The sequence below is a fragment of the Nannobrachium achirus genome, assembly GCF_963921795.1.
Source record: "Nannobrachium achirus genome assembly, chromosome: 15".
Classification (NCBI taxonomy): Eukaryota; Metazoa; Chordata; class Actinopteri; order Myctophiformes; family Myctophidae; genus Nannobrachium; species Nannobrachium achirus.
The window spans coordinates 53500543-53527590 of record NC_137822.1 but is presented as its reverse complement, the minus strand read 5'-3'; the positions used below and the strand labels follow the sequence as shown (position 1 = coordinate 53527590).

At 41.9% G+C, this 27048-nt stretch overlaps 1 protein-coding gene across 1 annotated transcript; it reads left to right on the top strand.

The window, feature by feature from the left end:
• Positions 1–1259: 1259 nt before the first annotated feature.
• LOC308298892 (hydroxysteroid dehydrogenase-like protein 2) lies at positions 1260–26836 on the top strand. The gene is made up of 11 exons (XM_080742586.1): positions 1260–1408; positions 3935–4098; positions 5536–5634; positions 6235–6349; positions 8699–8805; positions 9890–9988; positions 11464–11658; positions 15686–15757; positions 17123–17281; positions 18267–18395; positions 26609–26836. Exons 1-11 carry the CDS (start codon positions 1392–1394, stop codon positions 26722–26724), a joined length of 1272 nt encoding a protein of 423 aa, XP_080598712.1. The 5' UTR covers positions 1260–1391; the 3' UTR covers positions 26725–26836.
• Positions 26837–27048: the final 212 nt, after the last annotated feature.

Below are 27048 nucleotides of genomic sequence, written 5' to 3'. Positions count from 1 at the left end.
GAAGTGACAGTGGGCTACATTGTACAAGTGATGTACAGTACCAGTGTGCCCTGTCCTTGGGTGACTCATCGAGTCATCTGTGTTTTTCCTCATGGTCTGCTATAGGGGGATTGTAATTGTTGTATTGAGTGTATATCAGCCTCACATCTAACTAACCTATACCTGATAGAAACTATTATTATTATTTAATGTTGTTGTTATCTGTCTCTATCATGTGCTTCTTACTGAGGTGAGGTCAGAGGTGCTGCTATGACAACTGAATCTTTAACTATATCAATCTGTTTGTCTGTCTGTCTGTCACTTCACTTCTGTGTTATGTTGTCTGCTGTTGCTTGTGCTTATGCTGTCGTCTCCTGATCATAGACTGTAATACTTTAGCCATGCAAAACATGTCATATGACAGTTATGTTATGTGTTAGGCCTACATTCACTCTCAACATAGTTCTACATGTAATATAGATGTCTTTTGAATTTGCATTGCATCAATATCCACTGAATTTGGAGACTCATTCATTCATTCATTCATTCATTCACCCACCCACCCACTCATCCATCCATCCATTCATTCATTCATTCATTCATTCACCCACCCACTCATCCATCCATCCATCCATCCATCCATTCATTCATTCATTCATTCATTCACCCACCCACTCATCCATCCATCCATCCATCCATTCATTCATTCATTCAGTCACCCACCCACTCATCCATCCATCCATTCATTCATTCATTCATTCATTCATTCACTCACCCACCCACCCACTCATCCATCCATCCATCCATCCATCCATCCATTCATTCATTCATTCATTCACCCACCCACTCATCCATCCATCCATCCATCCATCCATTCATTCATTCATTCATTCACCCACCCACCCACTCATCCATCCATTCATTCATTCATTCATTCACCCACCCACCCACTCATCCATCCATCCATTCATTCATTCATTCATTCATTCAACCTGAATGTGGATTTGACAATGCACTTTAGGAGCCTATAAAATATAGTCCTTTCAAAATAAAGCATGGCCTTATTATATGTTAGAATACTACTAGACATGTTGTGGAACGTGATATTTACTAATTAGGTAGGTATGCAGGCCTACCAGTAATTGTAAATATGTAAAAATGTAAAGTAGGCCTATGTTGAAACTAAGAAACCGAAACCGTGTTTGATATCCTTTTTAAAATAACATTTATTTTGACACTGACAGGAAGTCTCGCGTGCAGTCCAGTCTAGTCCACAACAACAAGTCTAACGTGACAGACGTTGTTCCAGGAAGCTCCAAGCTTTATATTATAGTCAAATAAATAAATATCAACTAAAAACAAAGCTAGGGTTTCGTCTCGGTCCACACAGGGGGAAGTTGGAAGCCGCAAAAATGTTGCAAAACACCGGGTGAGTAAGTTATGTTTTTCCAATGGTGCAAACTGGTTAGCAGTTTCTCGTTGAAACCAATGAGCTGGCGTTAGCATTATTGCTAAGGTCAAAAAAACGAAATCTTTGTTTTAATTTGACACCTTTTCCCTGTCATGTCAACAGTATACACAAATTACTCTAAAACGATTAAGATGATTTAAATGTATGTATGTTTGCGCATGTATTTTTGCAATATTCCCGTTCTCTTGTGTATTGTGATAATTGTATAATACTGTTGTGTTACTCCAGTTGAATAATGACTCAAAGTATTTATTTTTTCAGTGTCAGTGACCCTGTCATATGTCTTAGTTTATTTAAATCCTTGCATTATTATAGATTTAGCCTCCAGTTGAATAGAATTTCGTTAGATTTTGATATTGTGGATGGATGGTCAACTTTCACCCAGTTACCTCTGACCTAACCTCGCCTCACCAGGCTTTCCCCTCACCTCTGACCCAGTTCAGTTCATGTAGGGACGTTACTTTGATACTAACAGTTCAGGGCTTGAAATTGTAACCCCATGTCCAGGGCAGGGACATTTACTTTGGATTCAACCATTAACAAGACAGTATTTGACCCTCGAAATGGTTCAAATGAACCAATCTGAGTGATGCAAAACAAACAAAAGAAGCAAAAATCATTCCTGCGTTGGTATTATGCTAGTATAGCTGTCATACACATACATCATTGTGGCACAGTGCTGTGGCTGTCTAGTCAGTTAAGTAGGCTGATTTTAAGTAGGCTGATTTAGAACTCATGTGGGTTCCCCAGATGATGGTGAAGTGACAATTTAAGGATTTTTTTGACCTTTTTTAGCCTGACTCTGCCAGATGGTGGTGTGTTAATACATAGTAAAGAAAATACACCGTTTACTGCATCAAAAGTAACCAACAAACTACTATAAAACTGGTCAAACATTGCCCAAATTGTCAAATAATATAAGAAAGATTGAAAACTGCAGATCTTTGTGAGGGATTGCGAGCTTGTAAATCTGCTATTTTTCACAATATGTATCTGTGGAAGTTGGAAAATAATGCCTCAACTCCTACATCCCAAGTGCAGTTCAGGGTGGCGGGTCCCCAGTTCAGAATCAGATATGATTATTTTCGGTAGAACCACTTTCCTAACGCAGGGGTTGACACTAAGGTCTCAGAGGCACTTGCCCATCGGGCAAGTACAGGACAGGTCATGTTCTACTTGCCCCGAAGGTAATGCCCATTTGCCCGAAAAGTAAATCGTCCATTATAAAATGATTGGTACGATTTTAATTACCGCTCAATTTAACAGTTATTTCTTTACTTTCTGGGGCTGTGCAATAAAATGTCATACCTCAATACTTTAGCTATGATTGAATATGTCTATGGTTTCACCCTTGTTATTTTATATTTTTTAATGTAGCAACAGTAAAAAAACAGCACATTATAGGTAAATAGTGCTCTTATTTTACATTCCACAGACCAGAAGACACAGCGCACTGGCCATGTTCAGGTGTTTAGAATAGACAGATATCTCGTGTTGTGTTTATAGACATTTGGGTCCTCTCTCAAATGAGCACTTGCCCTGTCGGGCAACCTGAAAGCCAACTTCACCTGCCCTGACGTTTTATTTACCTGCAGAGGGCAGGTGGGCAAGCCTTTAACAAGTGTGCAGTGCACATCCTGCTGTGAGTGGTGGAGGTGGGGCTGTTGGAAACCTGTTTGTAGCCTGGGGCCAGCCTAGATACTAATGCATCTAGCTAACTAACTGCAGTATCTATCTATCTATCTATCTATCTATCTATCTATCTATCTATCTATCTATCTATCAGTATCTTGTTTTAACATGGGTCGGGATGTCTAGCTGGCTAGGCTAGTTTGTATATATATGTGTGCCTGTAAGCTTGCTTGCCAGCTTGTTGTCGTTATATGCGGAAGGAAGGTAACTTGACTTCCTACATGTAACTGTTGGTTTTAAAAGAGTACTAGTTTTACGCTGACCGCAATATGAGGTATTTTTTTAGCATTTGTGTTTTGTGATGCATTCGGAGGGGGGTCCTAAATAGCCCGCACTGGTAGGGCTTTTATGCCTTTGTTGATAGGACAGTAGACTGACAGGAAATGGGGAGTGACTCGCAGCAAAGGTAGTCGGGATTCGAACCTGTGACACGCTGTCTCACAGGCATCAGAGCCTTTGTGCTGTGTGCCTGGACCGCCAGCATGGACACAAGTGTGGAAAGTAACCTCTTGAATTACCTGCTTTGGCAATAAACGTATGTTTTCTCATGCCAATAAAGCTCCTTTGAATTTAAATGTAATTTGAATTTGGGATTATTATGGGATTTACCTGGATGCCAAAGGTGAAACACTAAAATTATCGATTTAATAATAATGCCACCTCCTATTCAAACAACAGTTCCCTTTTAAAAGTCTGTCTCTGTGCCTGGTGTGACAATATCACAGCATCATGTTCCATTTATTTAACTGTCTAACTGTCTGTCTGTATGTGTCTGTCTATCTATCTATCTAGAAAACTGGCAGGTTGTACTTTGTTCATCACGGGCGCTAGTAGAGGCATCGGCAAAGCAATCGCTCTGAAGGCGGCGAGGGACGGAGCCAATGTTGTCATCGCCGCCAAGACAGCTGAAGCACACCCAAAGCTTCCTGGAACCATTTACACCGCAGCACAGGAGAGTGAGTACCAGGCCTGTCACACACAATCGCCTAGTCGAAAATTATTTGAGACAATCGCAATTAGTTTGCATAATTTGTTTCCACTAGCCCTTACCCGTTCAAAGATATGAGCTCCGGAATTATGTGCAGTGTGTGGGTTATGGGGTGCACTGTGCACACAGTATATGAGGGATGTAAAGTAACTTTAACTGGTGCTTGCATGATGTAGCAGCATCAATGTAAGAAATACCCGTTTCGTTTAATGGCTACAGAGATACTGTGTACCGATCTGCATGATTTTTGGACAACATCTGTAACAGGGCCAGATACCCCCCGCCCCCCCCCCCCACACACACACACAAACACACACACACACACACACACACACACACACACACACACACACACACACACACACACACACACACACACACAGAGCTGGTTTATCTTGTTGCCTCATGCTAGATGCAGAATAGATATTCCTCATGCTAGATGCAGAATAGATACAGCATAAAAATGCTAATATACAGTATATGATTTGTGAAAGTGACAAACAGGCTCTGCAGTTATGTCAGGTGTGTTCATAATCTTCATATGCTAATGGTGATGCAGATTCATATCAATTGGTCCAGCCACCGAAGAGAAACGCTGTGACAGACACTCAGACAGACAGACAGACATTTGGATAATTATATGTTTGATGTTGAAAAAGGTTCATACATTTTCAAACATTTTCAAAAATAGTGGAAATCTACACGCTCAACTCTGGAGAGTATCAACGTATTAAATGTGCCATTTTCTTGTATAATATTGAGGTTATTTGTCATACTTGCCTAAAAGCCAAACAGAAATGTATACTTTTGTATTCATATGTTCCAGTGTTCAACGCCAATAAATAATTAATCACACTTATTTGTAGGACAATTAATCGTGACAGCCCTATGAGTACCAGAAATTCACCCTTTGTTAGCCTTCTGATTGGTCCCTGACTGACCAACCAGCAGGCTCCATCTGCCTTGTCCTGCCCTGTGTCCGCCTTTTTTATGTTGAATTTGCTATAACATAATTTTTGGAGAAATAAAAACATTTAAAAACATGCTGAGTCACTATACTGCCACTGAGCAGCTCCATTTTACTGAATCCAAGTTTGAAATTAGAATTGAACAGACAGAAGCAACTGAATTAAAATGGTAGTGGATGGAGTGTCCCACCAAGACGCAGCAACCAATGGGTGTGAAGAGAGGGGGAACAACGGGCAGGACTTGACAAAGGGTGAATTGGTATTGTTACTACTTACCATTGATACTGCTCGTGCTGTAGTACTACAATCACTACTACTGCTACAAGTAGTACCACTAGTAGTATTAACTGCCTTAGGAAACGAGTGACCTTTTCTCACAACGTGTGTGTGTGTGTGTGTGTGTGTGTGTGTGTGCGTGTGCGTGTGCGTGTGTGCAGTCGAGGCTGTCGGAGGTAAGGCATTGCCATGCATCGTCGACGTGCGTGACGAGGGCCAAATCAGTGCCGCTGTCGAACAGGCTGTCCAGAAGTTTGGAGGTCTGTTCTATTCTCTTCTACTTTATTCAACAAAATGGTGTTCTATTCGTCTTCCTTTGTTTTGTACTGTGTCCTGTTGCATGTTATTCTATTGGCTTCTATTCTAGTGTGTCCTGTAATATTACTATTCTGTAGTGTTCTATTATGTTGTTTCTACACTTTCCCTTGTGCCCTCTCTTGGCCCTCCCTGTTCTATTTGATTGTATTGCTACTTTATATGGCGTTCTAGGCTATATTTTATTATTGTTACATTATGTTGGTTTCTATTATGTTCTATGTCATACATTCTATTTTTGTTCCGTTTTATATTCTATTGGTGGTGTTCCATTCTCTTGTTTTCTGTGACATTTAGATTCTAGTGTTTCTATTCTATCATTAGCATAACATGCGTGTGTGTGTGTGTGTGTGTGTGTGTGTGTGTGTGTGTGTGTGTGTGTGTGTGTGTGTGTGTGTGTGTGTGTGTGTGTGTGTGTGTGTGTGTGTGTGTGTGTGTGTGTGTGTGTGTGTGTGTGTGTGTGTGTGTGCGTGCGCGTGCGTGCGTGCGTGCGTGCATGCTTTTGTGCGGTTGTGTGCGTGCTTGTGGGTGTGTGGCTCCTCCAGGTATTGACATCTTGGTGAACAACGCCAGTGCCATCAACCTGACGGGAACGTTAGAGACTCCGATGAAGAAAGTTGACCTCATGTTGGGAATCAACCTGCGAGGAACCTACTTAACGTATGGACAACGTACCCATAACATAGGAACCTACTTAACGTATGGACAACGTACCCATAACATAGGGATAATGTGCAACTAGCATGCCAATAATGCAAAGATGGAACGTAATGTACCGATAACATACTGTACACATACCCCCCCCTTAACCACTTGAACCCCAGGGGGGTCCAGGGGAAAAATCTGCCTAAAATGCATGCCCAAATTGGAACAGTGGTGGACACAAAACTACAATGATTGTGGCTACTCTTGACCCACCACATGTCAGCTAACCCCTGAAAATTCACAAATGCAGTGTCAAACATCACAATTCTCTTACCAAATTGTGATTGTCCTTCTGTGATCACTTACCAGTGAAAAGAGGATTGAAAAAAAGACCTCCGCATATGGAAAATGTGCATTCTGAATAGTGAAAAAGACTCAAGACCTCATTGGAGACATATATTATAGTGAGAGAAATTGTCCATCAAGGTGTCATCAATTGATAGGCAAAATCTTATGAATATATTTCAAACTATGTGAACTCGACAGATGTTTTAGTGAGAGTAGTGCTGTAATATTAGTAATGTAAAAGTATGGGGTGAGTAATGATAAAAACTAGTAAAAATAAGGTGTAATAATAATGTAATATGAGTAATGTATGGATAAAAAATACAATGGCAGCTGATTATATTTGCTGTAGGGCCCCTGTAGAAGAATCAACATTGTCATTTTAATTTGATTTTGTCTCTATTGATTTATCGACCTCTGAACAGTTTGGTGACTGGTGGTCATGGGAAGCCGGCTTCCCATATGGGGCTTCACATAGGGTGCATTACATTTCATACACTTGGGAATACTTTTGAGCTTAACTAAGTTCTTACATTGTCCGTCGCAGATTGCATTATCATTTGCATCTCCCCCATTATAAGTGCGGTAATCAATTAAATGATGTGCAGTTCCCGCGATCCCGGGACAAGAGTCAGGCCCTGTATGAATAACGCAAACATAACTAGAAGCAGTGCTCTTCCGAGCACAGGTCTCCACCAGGCCGTGTGTCCTGGTGGTGCTACTGTATAATAGGCCAATGTAAAAAGTGGCATATGTTCTTCACCATAGATCTTTCATGGAAATCGGACGCTGCATGCATGATTTGAAACATTGTGTTCCAAAAATGTGTTTTGCTAAAGTCTACCTGCTGGTGGCGCTATAACAGGCCAATGTGAAAAAAGGTAGCATTTGTTCCTTGACCTAGTGGGAATATGTGTGGCAAATTTCACGGTAATCGCAAGCTGCGTTGATGATTTGAAGCATTTTGTTCAAAAACGGAGCAATCCTGCAAACTTTAGAAGCTAATATTAGCCAATCAGGATGGAATATGAAATATCAGACAGATCGGACTTGACCACATGACTATAGAGATACTGTGTACCGATTTGCATGATTTTTGGATAAAATCTCAAGGAGTAATATCCAAAAATGTGTTTTACATAAGTCGGCCTAAAGGTGGCGCTATAAAAGGCTGATGTGAAAAATGCAGGGCAAAGGTTTATCCTTAGCCTCTAAGGAGTGCGCTTACAAAGTTTGAAACTGATCGGTGGAGTTATAGGTAAAACCACAAATCGGCCTGTTATAGCGCCACCATGAGGCTGATTTAAAAAAAAAAAAGTGGCATTTCTTCCTCGGCCTAGTGGGAACGTGTGTGCGCGATTTCGTGATAATTGCACTTTGCGTTTGGGATTTGAGGCATTTTGTTCTAAACGGCTCAATCCTACAAACTTTGGAAGCCAATCTTAGCCAATCAGAATGGAATATGCAAAATCGGACAGATCTGTAAGAGTAGTGCACAGAAATGTGTTTTGTGAACATCGGCCACTAGGTGGTGCTAGAAAGGGCCCATTTGAAAAATGTAGGGCAGAGGTTCTAGATTGGTATCCAGGGAATGTGTGTGCTCACTTTGGCAGCAACCGGGCCAACGGCGACTGAGATTAGCTGCACACAAACTGCGAGGACACACGGACGGACACACGGACACACGGACGGACGAAGGGGAAAACATACTCTCCCCCAAGCCTTCGGCTGGTGAAGACAATAACCGAGTGCTGTGCTGTGAGCTTGTAGATCTGCTCTTTTTGAAAAATGGTGAACAGTTGTGCAAATTTCTCCTAAATCCCAACAGGTTTCTGAAAAACCTATGTTTCTATGTCAGTGGTGCTCAAAGTGTTTCATGTGAAGGACCCCCAAAATGACATGTATTTGGCCACAGACCCCCCCATCTCAAAATATTTAGTTACAGGGACCACCAACCAGATGCAAAATTTGAGTCAGACTCTGATAAATGAAGGTCTCATGTGGATGTGTTCTCTTCAGGTCCAAGCTCTGCATCCCTCACCTGTTGAAGAGCAGCAAAACACCTCACATCCTGAACCTGTCTCCTCCCCTGAACCTGAACCCCATCTGGTTTAAGAACCACACAGGTAATGATAAACAGGGTTCCCACGGTCGTGAAATTCCTGGAAATATTTTGAAATTAGAAAAATATTTTTCCAGTACTGGAAAAGTTTTGGAATTTATCGAGGGTCCTGGAAGGTCCTGGAAAAAATAGCTATGCATTGTCTTTGGTTATTGATTTTGTTAATACCTCTAAAATGACAAATTAAACATTGGCCAAATTGTCAAATATTAGAGGCAGAAATTGTGAAAATAGCCGATCTACATGCTCACAACGCCTCGCATCACGAGGCGTTGTGAGCATGTAGATCGGCTATTTTCACAATAAAACTGTGTTATACAAAATTCCTCAACTCTTAGTGTTCGTCAGTGTGCCAGGGTCCCAAGGTAAAATATGATTATTTTGTGTGTCACGGCCAGAAAAGGTTGAGAACCACTGGCATACACTACCTGTCTTTGGGCATTGCATATAGTAGTAAGCGACTCGTTATTGAGCTGAATTATTGTTATATAGTCCTGGAAATCGGGTTAAATGTTTTGGAAAAGTTTTGGAAATTCATTTGTAAAGACGTGTGGGAACCCTGGATGAAACAACCCAACACTAGGGATGGGACGATAATCATTGTCGTTTATTGTGATTAAAAAACACTCACAATAATCGTATTGTGGAGACATTTATCGTGAAATTACCCTCTGTAATGCACTGGGGTCAATTCACCTTTTATTTGTCGAGCTGCATACCATGTAAAACGAACCTGGACACAACGTACTTGAATTTCTTTCCACTCTCTACCAAATCTCTTAGCCAAAGATTTGCCAATCTACAAGCTCACAACGTGTCACGTTGCGAGCTTGTAGATCTGCTATTTTACGGCAAATGTTCTTCCCCAGGATAACGGATGTGGGGGATATTTTGATTATCACGATAACTAGTAAATCACAATTTCTTCGGTCACAATAATCGTGACATGACATTTTCATATCGTCGCATCCCTACCCGACACTCCACCTGGGTATCTGATCTAAAGATATTGCATGAATAGGAAGTAATGATTACTTATAAAGCATAAATGAGTAATTTGAGCTTAAATCCCCTTTGTGTGTTGCTAGCGTACACCATGGCCAAGTACGGTATGTCCATGTGCGTCCTGGGCATGGCAGAGGAGTTCAGGGGTCAAATCGCCGTCAACGCACTGTGGCCGAAAACCGGTGAGTCTGAAATCTGTTTGAAATGCATATAGGGGTGGGAGATATGGAAAAATACAATATCACGATATTTTCCCAAGCTGTATCACGATACACGATTTTATCACGATTCCTTTTCACATTATGGTTATTTTTCAAGTTACTTGACAAAAACTAGACTCTCTGGGTTCCTTTTGGGAGGTCTAAATTGAACTTTACAAGTATGTAACTCTGACAGTATACAAATGATACCAAATCCATTTGGTTTCATTTGTATACTGTCAGAGTTAAGTGGAGACCTTGACATTTTTTAAGTTTGAGAACTACTGATTTAGACCAAAATGCAGGTTTAAATTGAATTCTGCAATGAATCTCTGTATTAACGATTAAACAGGATTTTCTACAAGGCTCCCTCAATTGTATCACGATACATACGATACCTCTGAAAAGGCATGTCGTGGAGACATTGTATCTTCTCAACGATATTTATCACCATATCGCCCAGCCCTAAATGCATAGGATTATATTCAGTGGTGGACAAACTACACACAGCCAGGTACTCAACCCCCTTTCTGTCTGCATGCTGAGCAGACAGAAATGGGGATTCCAAGCCAATAGAAACTACAGCCTTTCTGGAAAGTTAGCATGCTGAAATAGAAACCATAGTTCTAGCATTAATCCCCCAAAAAAGGGGTGTAACGATACATTTAATAGCGATACAATACGCGCCACGATACATGGTTGACGATACGATACGTGGAGGATATTGGTTCATTCATAGCGATACGATTCGATTCAATGATTTAAAATCAATATAGTAACTATTTTGCAAAGAAATTCAATCTGTGTGAAACGTGTTAATAGTAGCAGTTTTTTAGGTGAAAGGAATATAACTAATCACTTTGATTCTCCAGCAAATACATGGACATTATATTTCATCACATATGGACAAACCCACACCTTGACATGAACACAGAGATTACACACATTTATTGATAGACAAAGAGTAGCTATATGGAATGGAAAAGTAATTAGACCCCTCTTTTCAAATATTATTTTTTCATATATATATATATATATACAAGGCAGTGAAGTACTTAGTATCCATACAATGATTATTTGCATTGCAAAACGATTCGATACAGATTATTTGCATTGTAAACGATACGATACAAAACCAATTTAGCTGTTTGCATATCGATATAGTAGATGGTTGCAAATTAAAATTGATTTTTCTTTTCAGTTACTATATCGTTACAGCCCTCCTCTGAGATACGGAGTGGGCAGAAATGACAGAAATGGCACCAAAAGCCCTTTAAACTTGTACAATGCCGTGGAAAAGCAGTAAAGCACCATATTCATCTTCTAAGCTTGAACCCATTAATAATTTATTATTGTTATTATTGCTATTTTACATGATTATTATTGTTATTTATATTTGTTAACCAACACCGCTAAAGAAATAAGTTTGCTGATGCTAACCCCACCTCCCCTCTCAGGCATCCAGACAGCTGCCATGGACATGCTGGGCGGGTCGGGCATAGCGAAGCAGTGTCGCAACGTAGACATCATGTCTGACGCAGCGTACGCCATCCTGTCCAAGCCGACCTCGTATACCGGAAACTTCGTCATCGATGAGGCCATCCTCCGGCAGGAAGGTGTGGTCGACTTCGATCCGTATGCCATAGAGCCTGGTGAGCCCCCTGTACTCTCCTACAGCCCGCCTCCTATGCTTTTTTTAACCACTTGAACCCCAGAATCCATATTCTAGGCCAATCCGCCTCACCAATCCGCCTGGGCAAAATAAATTGCCCTTGGCGAATATGGGTCTGGCCCCGCTCAATTCTCCCCTTTGCAAATCCCGCCCCATTCTGCCCTGTTACTATGGTGGTACAGATGACCCTGGGCAGATTGTTTTTATAGTGGCAGTGAATGGGGGGAGAGGGTATTTTCATTGCCTCATTATTGCAATTTAAAGTACCAAAGGAAAAACATCTAGGTGATATTAATAAAAAGGGAAGACAAAGGTACAGTAGTTACATTGCAAAACAGGGGGTTTCCCCGAAAATATATGTTTTAATTTGTTTAATCCCAGTGGGACAGAATCACCATTGCAGATTCTTTTATAGTGGAAGTGGATGGGATTTTTCTTTTTTTCATAGCCTCATTACAGCTATATAAAGTACCCAAAAAAACACATCTACGTGATATTAATAAAAAGGGAAGAAAAAGGTACAGTAATTACATAGCAAAACAGTAGTTTTCCCCCGAAAATATATGTTTTAATTAGTTTAATCCTCTGGATCAGAGAGAGAATAGAAATAGAAAGAGAAAGCGCAGTGCATCTTGGGTAGGAAGATGACAGCCAGATTATAGTTCTACTCACATAATAGGCTGGCTTTCGTAATTCTGCCCATTTAAAATATATGTACCCAATATAACTCTTAGTTACATTGATAAGGTCCATGTGAACTAGTTTGTTGAAGCTTATTCATTATATTGAGCGAAATCTGTGGTGGAAAAATCCATATAACAATCATTGTGGTATTAATTTATTAAATGTATATGCATAGAGCCTATTTAAACCCTCTGCAGGGTTGACATCATTCCCTGTTCCTCCCTGACAAACCCCTTACAAACAGCCGACTCACACAATCCTATTTCAAATATGCCGACTGTGTGTGTGTGTAACTATAGAATAGAGACCATCTAAGGAGTGACCATCTGTTGTTACCTCTCTGTACATCTTCGGTCTATGTATAAATGTGTGTGGGACATGGTGTTTGGGGGCTGATGGGGGAAGCTCTGGAGGGAGACGCACGTCTCTCTCTCTCTGCTGTGATGAGATCTACAATAAAGTATGAAGTCTGATTCCTGACAATGCAGTCCTGCATCTTCCTGATTTGTTTGACTTACTTATAGTAACTTCAGAAACTTCCATTACAAATCGCGATCACCTCGCGCGGCCGTACTAGACGCATGCCGTGTCGCGCAGTGCGGACCGTTCTTGAAAGCCTGAAGCAACATTGTCCACTGCACAAACTCCACCCCCGATAGCAAAAAGTGAATGTTTTTTTCTGGTTGGCCAGTCAGGGAGTCTCAGGGACCAATCAGAAGGCTGACAAACGGTGGATTGTGAATCCATTTCCTCTCCCCCAAAATGTGGGGGAACCAATCAGGGCCCAGCATTGGTCTGGTCTAACCAATCGTGTCCAGAGCAATTTTTTTTAACCCACCCCTTGGAAATGAAAATTCTGCCCGCAAGTCCAGACTAATATTCGATACGCAATTACGCAGTGAGGAATTGGTATGAGCAACGGCAGGCTTGGGAAAAATAGCCCTCTACAAGCTCACAATGCGTCAAATACGTGACACATTGTGAGCTTGTAGATGGGGTATTTTTGGTGAAGAGATTTGTTGTAGACGGGAGAAAAAGCAATGTTACACCCCAGCCTAGGGGGGCAACATGACGACGTGGGACCCCCCTCTTGGAACCTCCCAAATGAACCACCAGCAAGGCAGGGTTGCAGCCATACAATGTTTTTTTTTTTCTTTTTTTTTCTGAAGGGTGAGGGAATAGTTATCAAAATAAACAAAACTCTACACAACAACCCTAACTAAACTCCCTCCCACATAAGTAACTCAAAATACAAGAAATGAACTAAATCCTACCTCCAAAAACAAAGATCAAAGGGGAACTCAACAAAAGGGATCCCCCCCACCCTTATCAAACCCGACTGTTAGATCAATAAACACATGAGTACAACTGGGGGAACATGAGATGTTGGTGGCTGGCAGTCCATGTTGGGAGTGAAGAGAGAGGACACAGAAGCTGGTAGCCACCAGCCTCTTAGGGCGGATTCACACTGCAATCCGTTTGATTAGAACTGATTCTGAAAACGGTTGCTGGTTCACGCTGGCCAGCATTCACATTGGCAGACCTTCTGGCCTCCCTGGAGATCACTAGCACTATACAGCCCGGTCCTATAGGTGGCGGTATGCACATAGTGTCATCAACTATGCGACATTGCTGATGGTGGTCGCCAATAAATTCAGGCACGAAAGCTGGTGTAACAATTCAATGACGCGCGACAGCGCAGTGTGGTTACCAGTGTTGCGGTCTTGGGTCGAGCGACGTTCCCTGATCTACAAGCTCACAATGCCTCGCATCCGCGACGCTTTGTGAGCTTGTAGATCTGCTATTTTCCAGGGGCAGAAACGTGCAGAATGATGAGCCAGTAATAAACGTGCAGAATGATGAGCGAGTATCTGTGTCAGACCTCAGACGTCCAGCGTAGCACACGTTATTATTTTTATTATTTAATATATATAATCAACGTAGCCTACAATTGAAACGCTTTCACAAGCCACAGTGTGGCTTAATATTCACATTAATGGCACGTCAAGCAGGCATAGCAGTGCCAAGGAATCTATAACATCGAAACAAAAGTCAGGGATATAGGTTATTTTCGGTTTGTTTTCATGGTTTAACTTGTAGGCTAGTGCTTTCTCTTTCTGCTTTTCTTTCCCGACGGGCGACAGCAGGAGTATAGCTGCTACGCATCATGCACACGCATGCATGCACGCACGCACCAATCTCTTTCCCCCCGCTGTAAATCTGATCCTAGAGCAGCATTATCATCTCACAGTTACAGCCATACTTCATGTCGCTGCCTCGCGGCTAATAACGGACCTGAATCTGATCCTAGGTCAGCCTAAACAGCACAGCAGTGACAGCACACAACTACACGCATTGATTGATTGATTGATTGCTTGCTTTACGGTTTGCATAAAAAGCAAAAAGTACACACACGTCTCACACACACAGTATGGGTCCTCTCGGGTTAAACACATGATGATTACAGACCCGTGTTCCGAATGTTTTAACGGAGCGGTGGTTCTGGCCGTTCCGTCTCACTTTCACCCTGCCCTGCGCTCAGTGCGCTGGTGCGAGACAATAAATAACTGTTCGCCAATTGTTACTTCTCTCAATTGGAAGTACATGACACCAGTCCAGCGCACCGCAGTAGTAGGCTAACTGGTGATATAAAAAAATAATTTTAGAAGACAGCCCTACAAGCAAGCAATCTCTCTGTGAGACGAAGTCGCTGATCCCATGGCCATGTCGACAACTGTTACCCAGTGTTTATTTGTGCCGACGCCTGACTCGTCGACATTATATGAGGTCACGTTCAACATCAATACCGGTTTTGAGGACGGTTGCTTCACACTGCTGCTCACCGGTCTCGAGGTCGCACAATGCAGTCTCGAGACTACCTCTTGAGGTGGTTTCGAGGCTATCCGTTTCTAAGGAAAACCGCAAGCTTCACACTGTCAAAACCGGTCTAAACATCTGCCAAGTAGCCTCGAGACCGGTCCCAAGACCGCAGTGTGAATCCGTCCTTATACTCTGCTTGGTAGGCTGCAACCAATCATCTCCTGGGCGTCACCTAGTCCCAATCATCCTCTCACTCACTGACTCACACACACACAATCCACAGGAGCACCTCACACAGGGACCAAGGGGGTTATGCCTACCTACAGTATACACATTATAACATGCCTGAAGACCCCCAGGGTCGTAACACTCGGGTCCAGTTTACCAAGTCAAGAGGGTTTAAGTGGTTAAAGCCCTTCCAATAGCCTCCTGTACTGTATTTCTGATGCCTCTCCCCCTCCTGCAATGTCTTTGGTAACGCTGCACTCTGATTGGTCTGGCAGGTCACCCCCTGTTGCCGGATTTCTTCCTGGACGAGGAGCCTGAGGAATTGGTCAAAATGATGGAGCAACATGGTAACCATGGTTACTGCTGCTGCTTCTACTACTACTACTACTACTACTACTACTACTACTACTAGTACTGCTATGCTATTAGTACTATGGTTAATACCAGTAATGTAAAGTGCATTTACTAATTACTGTACTTATTTTACAATTTTGAGATATTAACCCATTTAGGCCTAGAATTATTGAATGCTTTAACCAGTGAAAAATAGCAGATATACAAGCTCACAGCGCGGCACCGAGTGCCGCGCTGCGAGCTTGTAGATCTGCTAATTATCACACAAAAAAAAGTCGTGAAAATGTTTGCAAATCTTTGAATCTATGTATTTTTAAAGCGAACGTTTGTAACTCAAATTTTGCTTCTGGGTGGTCCCTGGAACTAAATATTTTGAGATGCGGGTCCGTGGCCAAATACATATCATTTTGGGGGTCCTTCACATTAAAAAGGTTTGAGAACCACTGACATATAGTAGTCTCTCAAGAACAGACTAACTGAGCTCCAGTTAAGTGAAAAGGACCTTTTCTTTGACGATGGCTGGCCAGATTGCTGACATAGAAACATAGGTTTCTCAAAAAACCTTAGAAGGATTCAAAAGACAGCGCTGTGAGCTTGTATATCTGCTATTTTTCAATAGTTAAAGCATAAAATAATGATACACAATAATGTGTACCCGTTCTAAATGGGTTTTAAGTAATATGTGAGTACCTTTTCCACCACTGCTTAATACTAGGGGTGTAACGATACATTTTAACAGTGATTCGATACATATCACGATACATGGTTGACGATACGATACATGGACGATATTGGTTCATTCATGGCGATACGATATGATTCGATTCAATGATTTAAAATCGATATAGTAACTATTTAGCAAAGAAATTAAATCTGTGTGAAAGGTGTGGATAGGGCAGGTTTTTAAGGGAAACATGTATTTTTATGGATATAAATAACTAAACACAGTGATTATCTGCCAAATACATGGACATTGTATATGGACAAACCTGCACCTTGACATGAACCCAGAGATTACACACATTTATCGATAGACCAGTGTAACTATATGGAAAGGAAAGGTAATTAAACCCCTCCTTTTCTTCTTAACAATGCTAAATACAATGCACAAGTAGGTAGTATCGATACAATCGATTCTTTTCACTGCCGATTCGATACGATACAAAATAAAACGATACGATTCGATTTTAGATGTTTTCATTTCGATATACTTCGATTTAAAAACGATATTTCGATACAGTTACTATATCGTTACACCCCTAGTTAATACTACTAGTTCTGCAATTACTACTAAAGTCTTGTCCCACAGAGTCTGTTACTAATAGCACTATCTTGTGTCCCATTGCTGTGTTTCTCAGGGGCCACGCCAGCTTTTAAGCCACCCAGCAGTAGTCAAGCGCCCCCTAGTGGGAGCTCTGCAGGAGGTCCCATAGAAGCCACGTTCAACGTCATCAGAGGAATCCTTAGTCCTGACGTGGTGAAATCCACTCAGGGAGTGTACAAGTTTGTACTTTCTGGTACGTTTTTACCTTTCTTGTATGGGTTTCTCGCAGTTATTCAGTGTAGCAGTAGCCTGGTAAACTAGACTCCTCGAAGGCAGGAGGAGCCTGGTATACGAGGCTAGTGTTTCTGGAGGAAAGAAAATCCCGGACAATGTCTTCAAATGCAATTACGTTTTAATGGGAATAACAACATTTCGGTCTATTAGACCAGTGTTTCTCAACCACTGTGCCTGGGGACCTTTGGTGTGCCCCTGAGAAGGGTCAAGTGTGCCCCTTTAAACTGCTTGAAAGCCAGTATTGTATTTATCATTTTAAAAATGATTTAAACTAGTGAAAACAGCAGATCTACAAGCACACAACGCCTCGCGGTGCGAGGCGTTGTGTGCTTGAAGATCTGCTGTTTTCACTACTGTTGTGTGACAGCCTTGTATGATGAAGCAGGGCTTTACTTTGCGAAGAAACGTACACATTTGAAACTTGGAGATACAAGGTTTCTTCCCGACAGTGACGATATTTACACCCCTGTATTATGTTGGTGTGCCCATAGATTCTTGGGACATGAAAAGTGTGCCCATGCAGAAAAAAGGTTGAGAAACACTGTGTTAGACCTTCATCTGATTATCTCTTATCTTTTTCTTTTATCCTAAACGAATACATGATGAAGGTCTAACAGACTGAAAAGTAGTTTTTCCCATTTAAATTGCATTTGATGACGGTTTGCCGGAGTTTTTTCTTTCAGTACGTTGGCGCCCTCGTTTGGTCTTCTCCTACACACCTGACGCCTTTCTACGTGTGCAAAAGACTCGCTTTTCGTTATAAAAAATGTCTAAATAAATAAATATAATATTGCTTTCATCTTCTAACTGTGTTGCGATTCAGTTTCTGTATCACACATTATATATATATAATATATATAATTAGTATCACACTGTATCACATGCTGATTGTTTATTCATTTATTCAATTATTGACATTATGTTCGACTGTCATTGTTTTCCAGGTGAGCATGCGGGCACTTGGTTCATTGACCTGAAGAACAATTCGGGGGCAGCTGGACCGGGCGAGCCGCCAGTACCAGCAGACGTCGTCATGACCCTGGACTCTGCCGACTTCAGCAAAATGTTTGCTGGTGAGTTTCGTATTCGCCGGCTGTTGGCATGGTTACAGACGCTTTGCTAAACCATTGGTTCTCAACCTGTGGGTGCGGGACCCCCAGAGGGGTCCCCAAATTATTTTGGGGGGTCCCCAGATGATTAGTTAAATGATAACATTGTTTTCTCACTCAACAGTAAACAGACCAACATGGCACTGTATCTGCACATTTCTAAAGTGACAATTTAAGGACTTTAAAGACCTTTTTTGTACCTCTGGTCAAACATTGGCCAAATTGTCAAATATTAGAAGCAGAAATTGTGAAAATAGCTGATCTACATGCTCACAACGCCTCAGGGTCACGGCCTGAAAAGGTTGAGAACCACTGTGCTAAACAGATGCTGAATGATGGTTTCCTAATTCAGTTTCCTAATACTATAACGTATAACTATTGCATATGCTGTGTTAAAATGGCACCACATGTACCGTCTTGTTTAATGTTTTGAATATATCGCAGCAGATGCAATCAGACACTGTACATTAGTGATGCGCGGGCCGACCCGGTGCCCCCACCCGCCCGCCAACCCGCCCGCGTGCGGGTGGGTGGGTCAAGGTTTGAGACTCAATATTGGCGGGCGGCGGGCGGGCGGGTTATCACCACTCTCATGTGCAAAAAATAAATAAGAATAATCACCTGTTCTTATTTGCCTTTTATTCTTAATAAGAGTAGTCCTATAAGAATAAGAATATAATGTTTGAATACGAGCATGAGCGAGCGAGCATGTTTTAAAATGCGCCAGAGAGGAGCGAGGTTTCTCCTCCGCTCCTTGGTGCGAGGACCGTCCCAATTCCGCTCCTGTTGGGCCCGCGAACCGCATTTTGCCAACATTTGACACAACGTGAGCACAGCAGAAGAATGCACAAACAATTCAGCAGGATTTCACTTACCGTATGTGTCTCTGTCATCCACACAAGTCCGTTTATAGCTAAATACTTTGTGTCGGGTAAGTTATAGACTATAACCAGCCAGTCAACGGATACGATTTGAAACACAACTTTCGCAAGTGAGACGGATTTTTTGACTGAATGAACCAACCACGCTCGCCTCGAGAATTAAAAAAAGTATAAAAGCTATTTGAGATGTTTATAGATTAGAATCTTTACACACCTGCTCCCAAATAATTAATTATATAATTCCAGTTCACTGCGCATATATTATGTAGGTCATTTCAATTAAGCTCTCGCACTCAATTGTGTCAGCGCTCGTCTGAAAAGAGTCGAGCAGCTCCCGCCTCCCTTAGTTTAAACTAGGTTATAAAATGACATATAGGCTATATAGAATAGATTTTCAGCCAAGAAGTGAATGAAAACGTAGGCCAGTGCTTTCTTATTGTCCATGCTGGATTATTATTTCTTCAAATTGACTGCATCCATCCTGGATCACACAATAAGAGGTAACATCCAGGTCTTTATTATCCATCATGCTTTCAAATCAAACAAAGTAATCACTCATAGGCCTATGTGTGATGTGTGAGACCAAGTTTAACATCTTAAACATCACATGCTGCGCATCCAAAGTCAGCCGCCTCTCCTCCTCTTTCTCTCCTCCTCCTGTGTGTCTCCGCTCTCATATAGGCTACTAAATTGAACAGCCTTTCGGACTTTAACTCACTCCCTGCTAAACGTCCTCAGAACGTCTTTTCCCCTGGGGATGTCGGTGCCAGACGTCTTCTGGACGTCTTTTACTGTACATACTGTACACAAAAGATCTCAGCCTTATCCAGCCTCTCACAACATATGATACACTTCCTCAAAGTCTGACAGTGTTTTTTACAACATTAAACAAAAGTGCACAGCCTCACATGAAATTAAACATCATTAAATTGTCCAAAAAGAAAAACCTCTTCTCAGAAACCTGAAACCAATTATACAATGAGAGCGAGACGGGTAACCAGAAAGCCGTGGCTTGTGTGTGGGCGTGCTAGTGTGTGTGTGTGTGTGTGTGTGTGTGTGTGTGTGTGTGTGTGTGTGTGTGTGTGTGCCAGCCAATCAGCTGGGTGGTCCGCTGTCTGTTTCAGTACAACATTCAAAACCTCTCTCTACCCTTCTCAGACAAAAAAAAAGTAACAACAACACACAGACAGATCGCTGTATAAATGGTTGTAAAACATTGCCGATATGTTCACACAACTAACACAGCACGTCGAAGTGAAAAACTATCGTGATGTCCCCACACACACACACACACACACACACACACACACACAGCATAGCAATCCAGCAAGCAGATACCAGTCCGCTTTCTGTTTCAGACAGTACAACATCATTTCAATTCAGTGCCAAAAGTAACAACAACAACAACAACACAGACAGATCGCTGTATAAATGGTTGTAAAACATAGCCTTACCTGATAGTTTATAATCCATAAACCCTGAAACATGACGGTCGCTCAAACAGACCGTTAGCGATCGGTTTCTCCTCTTTTTTTTCTCCCTGCAGGCATGCTTGGCCATGGCCAGAGCAGTATAATCAGAGAGTGGTGTCACCGCGGGGTCAGAAACAGCGCTGGTCACGTGGTTCATTGTCACTTTACACCTCATAGACTTCAATGCATTTTGTAAACTTCCGGTTCGCCGTTTGTCACTATACGCCAATAGATGTGTGCGTAGAAGACCTGGCCCCATGAAGTGAACGGGAGTGACGCAACTCTAGGGCTCTGGCCATGGCGTGAACGAGTTTGATTCAGCTCACTTGAACAATCCTCCTAAACCTTCCATCTTCAATGCACAATCGGGTGCCGATTATGTTCACACAACTGATCCGAGATGGTCATGGTCGGCGATCGAGATGGTCGCCGACCCTGCTGTCCAGGCGGCTCCAGAAGCGCAGCGCCCAAGAAGAAGCCAGCGCCCTGTGGCACCCGCGGCTGCTTGCAGTGGAGACCGATGGCAGCGACTCCAGGTCTTAGACGCAGCCTGAGAGTCACTGCGTTCAGGGATCTGGCTGAAAGTTCCTACGACTCGGAAGAGACGGACCACGGCGACATGGAGCCGTAGGGATGCTGCCAACACCAGTGGTACGAAGCATTTTATTTGTATTTGTATCGTGTTTGAGTCTCTCTCTCTCTCTGTACTGTATGTGATCGCTGTGTTCTGCATACGGAGTGAGTGCATCTCTCCCAGTGGCGTCAGTTCAGAACAAGCTAAAGTATGGCAACATGACTGGTGTCTTGCACGCGCGCGTGCAGGGCACGCGTGCAAGACACCAGTCATGTTGCCATACCTTAGCAACAGGCACGATGAAAAGTAGAGCCTACATTTTTATTATTTACCTCTGTAGCCAAGGTATGGCAGCTGCATACCCCTGCCATACCCACTCTGATCTGCGCGCAATGAGCCCAAACACGTTGGCAAACAACGCCAGGCCTTTCCCAACGGATCTGTGCTCCTCGTTGTGTTGCCTAGTTGAGGTTGCGTGTGCGCGCGCGCTCGTTGCTCTAGAATAAAATACAAATGTTCATTTTGTGTAAATCATGACTTTGGTAAATCAGAAGGGGGGAACAGCATTTGTATCGTGTTTCAGTCTCTCTCTCTCTCTCTCTCTGTACTGTATGTGAGATGTTCTGGATACGGAGTGAGTGCATCTCTCCCAGTGGCGTCAGTTCAGAACAAGCTAAAGTATGGCAACATGACTGGTGTCTTGCACGCGCGCGTGCAGGGCACGCGTGCAAGACACCAGTCATGTTGCCATACCTTAGCAACAGGCACGATGAAAAGTAGAGCCTACATTTTTATTATTTACCTCTGTAGCCAAGGTATGGCAGCTGCATACCCCTGCCATACCCACTCTGATCTGCGCGCAATGAGCCCAAACATTGTGGCATTTGTATAGTTACATGGCTTTTGGAACGAATGGCAGCATTGTTTTTCCTCATGTATTGATTGATTGAAGACTTTATTAGAAGTTTGCATAGGAAAAGGTACAGTTTCATGACGGTACAGTTCACTGGTACAAGGTCTACTAAAAGGTTATCCATGAAAAGACTAAGCTTATTTCCACTGGAAACCATTGAAGTATCTCATATAACATTGAATGACAGACAAATAGAACACAGTACTATGCAGTAGATATGTAAAGAAAAACAAAAAAGAAAACAGTAAGTCTGAACAAACAGTATATACAATGTATGCCCACATGTATTGTGGATCTTTCTCTAGAGAGAGATTGAGCGAGAGCGCCACTGTGTGGGTGTGCACGCAAGTTGCAGTTTAGTTTTGTACTAAATCTGTGTGCTTTGTTTCTTTGTGATCAATCTAGACACTTGAGTGTGAGGAGCCAGGTCCATCTGCAGGTGACAGCGAATCATTGGTTGGCTTTAGTCAAGGTACGGTTATTTTTGTTACAGATGGCCTACATTTATTGTATCTGTGTTCAATGCTTTTATCCATCTAAAAATCCAAACATCCACATAGCAACTGTAAAAGTCTTCATTCATTCTAAGTGTCAAAATGCATACATTGAGACATGATGGGGATGGAAACAATGTAGGCCTACTGATTTTGTGCACAATATTACCTTGCAAAAACTATAACTAGCCTATTTTTTATATTGTGTTTTTCAGCTTCTGAGCCAGTGGATTCACTGCCCAGCTCTTCTGTTCCTGACATTTTTATTTTATTTCATTTGAAACCCTCAGCGAACGTGAGAACTGAACTTTTTATTCTTTGTCATTTACTTGAAGCACTACTGAAAGGGTGGGAAATGTTCCTTTTGTCATTGCCATTTACTTGAACCACTACTGAAAAGGCGTGGAATGTTCATATTTTGTAGTTTACTTGAAAACCACTACAGAGGGGGGGGGGGTTGAAATATTCCTTTATTCATTGTCATTTACTTGAACCACTACTGAGAGAATGAGAACACTTGTTTTTGTAATTTCAAAAAGCACTATTGAGAACTGTGAATGCACTTGAAGTCTGTAAAATCACTTTATTTTTTATTCATTGTTATTTTTCCCTTTTGTTTGAAAACACTGTAAATATCTTCTGCATCACTGAAGCCAAAAATAAAAGGCAGAAAGGAGTTCTGATCGAGAGTCTACTTTACTAAAACATGTATTCAGTTTGTTCCTAGAGGTGTTTTGGGTGATACATGGCCAATTTTCTAAACAACAGAACATGTTTGAAACATCTGGATGGGAGCACTGGAAAGAAGGCGACTTCATCTTTCCAGAGAGGTATAGTTTATATAGTATTCATAGCTCCTTCATATTTATTCAATTTCCCCCCCAAAAAAAAACTCTTCTCAGAAGCCGTTTTTTCGCCATACCATACCCTATACTTTTCCACCTTACGAGATCAGCAAACATGTTTGAAACGTATGGTTTAGAGCGTTGGAAAGAGCACGAATTTGCCTTTCCAGCAAGGTATAGTTTATAATAGCAATCATATTTTATTCATAAGTTATTCCATTTTCAAAACTAAAACATGCTTTTACTCAAAATGTCTTCTCAGCAGCCTGTGAAGACCCCATACCATGCCCTTACTTTTCCACTTTCTGAGATAAGCGAACATGTTTGAAACATATAGTTTGGACCACTGGAAAGCACACGAATAGGCCTTTCCAATAGGCCTTTGTTTTGTTATTTTATGCCTCAACATCAATGCGCAATTGTCCCTCCAAGATGAGTGAAATCGTCAGAAATCCTTGGCAGTTCTATTGCACAGGCAAGTTGAACTTGGCAGAGAATGAGTTAAGTCACTCGGACTTTAAGGCCATCGGAAAATCACCATGCGCCCACCTCGAGTCGCTCCCATGATCCCATCTCTCCAATCTGGTGAATCAATAACCAACAGAATGTAATATTGTCCGTCTTTTGCTGTCTGCGCTGTATAAATATGATTGACATAAAACCTGAAACGCCATTCTTCCCCGACGATGCCCCAGAGAGAATGAACGTCTTTGAATGAATGTCTTTTAGGCTAAACCCCAATTTGAACAACACGTTTGTTTATTTAGCCCATGACAATATTGTGCTACTGTAAACCTTTCTGTAAAGCGACGTTGGGTACTTAGAAGAGCCGTATACAGATGAGCTATTCTGGAGATGATATACCATCTTTTTTTTAAATGCGGGTTGCGGGGCGGGCGGATTCGTTGATTTGTATATTGTTCTGCGGGGCGGGCGCGGGCGGGTTACGTTTCGTGCGGGCTGTGGGTCGTGCGGGTTATGAAAAAAACCTGACCCGTGCATCACTACTGTACATACAATTTGGATGTCATTGCATGTTACTCTAGTTACTTACTAACGCCAGCAGAGGGCGCAAGTACTGCATTGATGGATTCAATGAAAACACCCCTACTTTTTGCAGGTGAATCCTGACACCCTCCGAATACATGAGCAGGCCGTGTAACCGATAACCGATAACCTTTTTCATTTATATTTAATCATTTTTTATTGTATTTTGTATTTTGTATTTTTTTTTCTCCAAAAAATGAAAAAGAAAAAGGTTATAGAAAAAACAGCCTGCTCACGTATTCAGGCAATCTATCATGGTTAAAATGGAGTTTGAAGTTACAATGGGGTTTGTATAGGAAGGGGGAAAAATGAATATCAAACATCTTAATACTGAATCAAGCAATTCAAAAACGGTCCTGGGTGTTCCCATAAGCCTGAGTAGATGATAGAATTACCACACGTGATGAAATATCCCTTTAACTGGTTATTTCTATGGCGGGGCACCCACATGCCCTTTTATAGTGTTTATATATATTTGAAATATGTACAGTGACAATACCCCGACAACATGGTCTAATGCAGTGTTTCTCAACCTTTTTTCTGCATGGGCACACTTTTCATGTCCCAAGAATCCATGGGCACGCCAACATAATACGGGGGTGTAAATATCGTCACTGTCGGGAAGAAAACCTCGTAACTCCAAGTTTCAAATTTGTACGTTTCTTTGCAAAGTAAAGCCCTGCTTCATCACACAAGGCTGTCGCACAACAGTAGTGAAAACGGCAGATCTACAAGCACACAACGCCTCGCACCGCGAGGCGTTGTGTGCTTGTAGATCGGCTGTTTTCACTAGTTTAAATCATTTTTAAAATGATACATACAATACTGGCTTTCAAGCAGTTTCAAGGGGCACACTTGACCCTTCTCAGGGGTACACCAAAGGTCCCCAGGCACAGTGGTTGAGAAACACTGGTCTAATGCAAGACAACAGGGCTCAATATAGACGATACACAGAGATCCACATTAAGCCACGCTTTTTCCTTGGGGTGCTCCACAAAGGTTATTATTATTAGATAAGATATTCAAGCTCTCTAGAAGAGGGTCTTGTCTGTCTGTGTGTCTGGACTCTAGACCGGCGATCAGTGCCAAATGTCAGCAGACCAAGTAAATCCCTAAATATCTTTCAAGGATTGTGAATATTCTCTTATCTTTAGAATGTAATACTGAAGCCAATGGTGGTCGAATAGAGTAGTTCGCAGTTTTCTTCCCCCATTCTGAATTGCCATAGACCTTTTTCATATCGCGTCATATAAGAACTGTGTTCCAATCATAAACAAATTATCTCAGTGGTTTGACTCCCTAGGAATATGAAGAATCAACTGATGGTGATGGCGAATTAGTTACATTTTCGCTAGAAACAGGCTTTATCAAATATGAGTGACTGACTATCATAAACCACACAGAGCCACCTCGCCGATAATATCTCAAAGACTGTTTGTTTATTTTTGGACCGCAATGCTTATATGAGACGATTTTAAGATGACTCAATGTTATTCTCCATAGAGAAATTACTTCCTTGGAACCGGGTGGATGAGCAAGTCACGTCATGACTTCGTTATAGGGGCTGTTAAGTATGACATCATTTTGTAGGCAGAGGAGAATTTCTGCCCCCAGTTTCTGTGAATCTTTTTACTATTTTTACTATTTACACATTTTTCTTCTCTTTGTTGTTGAAAGGAAAGTGTTAGAATTATACTTTAGTCGTTATTTTTGTCTCGGATCTGTTGAAAATAGCGAGGGACAGAAAATGCTCTGGGGGCAGATTCTCCTCTGCCTACAAAATGATGTCACGGCTTAAAAGCCCCATAGGATATGGAGTTAACTGATGTCATAGATTACTGGCCACGTAACTTCCAAGAAGCCACGCCCTAATTAGACCCTGTCTTGTTTTTTGTTTTTGTTTTTTGTCTGTGTGAATGTTAATTTCATATTTAACATTTTGTCTCTCCAGGGAAACTGAAGCCGACCATGGCCTTCATGTCTGGGAAGCTGAGAATCAAAGGCGACATGACGATGGCCATTAAAATGGAGAAGATGATGTCATTGATGCAGAAATCCAAGCTCTAACTCCCCCAGGCCGCCATTAACAGGACTTGATTCTCAAACCACCTTAAAACCCATTCAGAACGGGTACACATTAGTGTGTATTATTATTTTTATGCTTTAACTATTGAAAAATAGCAGATATACAAGCTCACAGCGTGGCACCGAGTGCCGCGCTGCGAGCTTGTAGATCTGCTATTTTTGAAAAATCGTGAATTTTGACCCGATTCTATAAGTGTCTTTTGAATCCTTCTAAGGTTTTTTGAAAAACCTATGTTTCTATGTCAGCAATCTGGCCAGTCATCGTCAAAGAAAAGGTCCTTTTCACTTAGCTGGAGCTCAGTTAGT

Coding starts and splice junctions, on each gene's coding strand:
- LOC308298892 (XM_080742586.1), top strand. Junction 8,806..9,889: donor CTGGTTTAAGAACCACACAG/GTAATGATAAAC, acceptor GTGTGTTGCTAG/CGTACACCATGGCCAAGTAC. Junction 17,282..18,266: donor GTACAAGTTTGTACTTTCTG/GTACGTTTTTAC, acceptor ATTGTTTTCCAG/GTGAGCATGCGGGCACTTGG.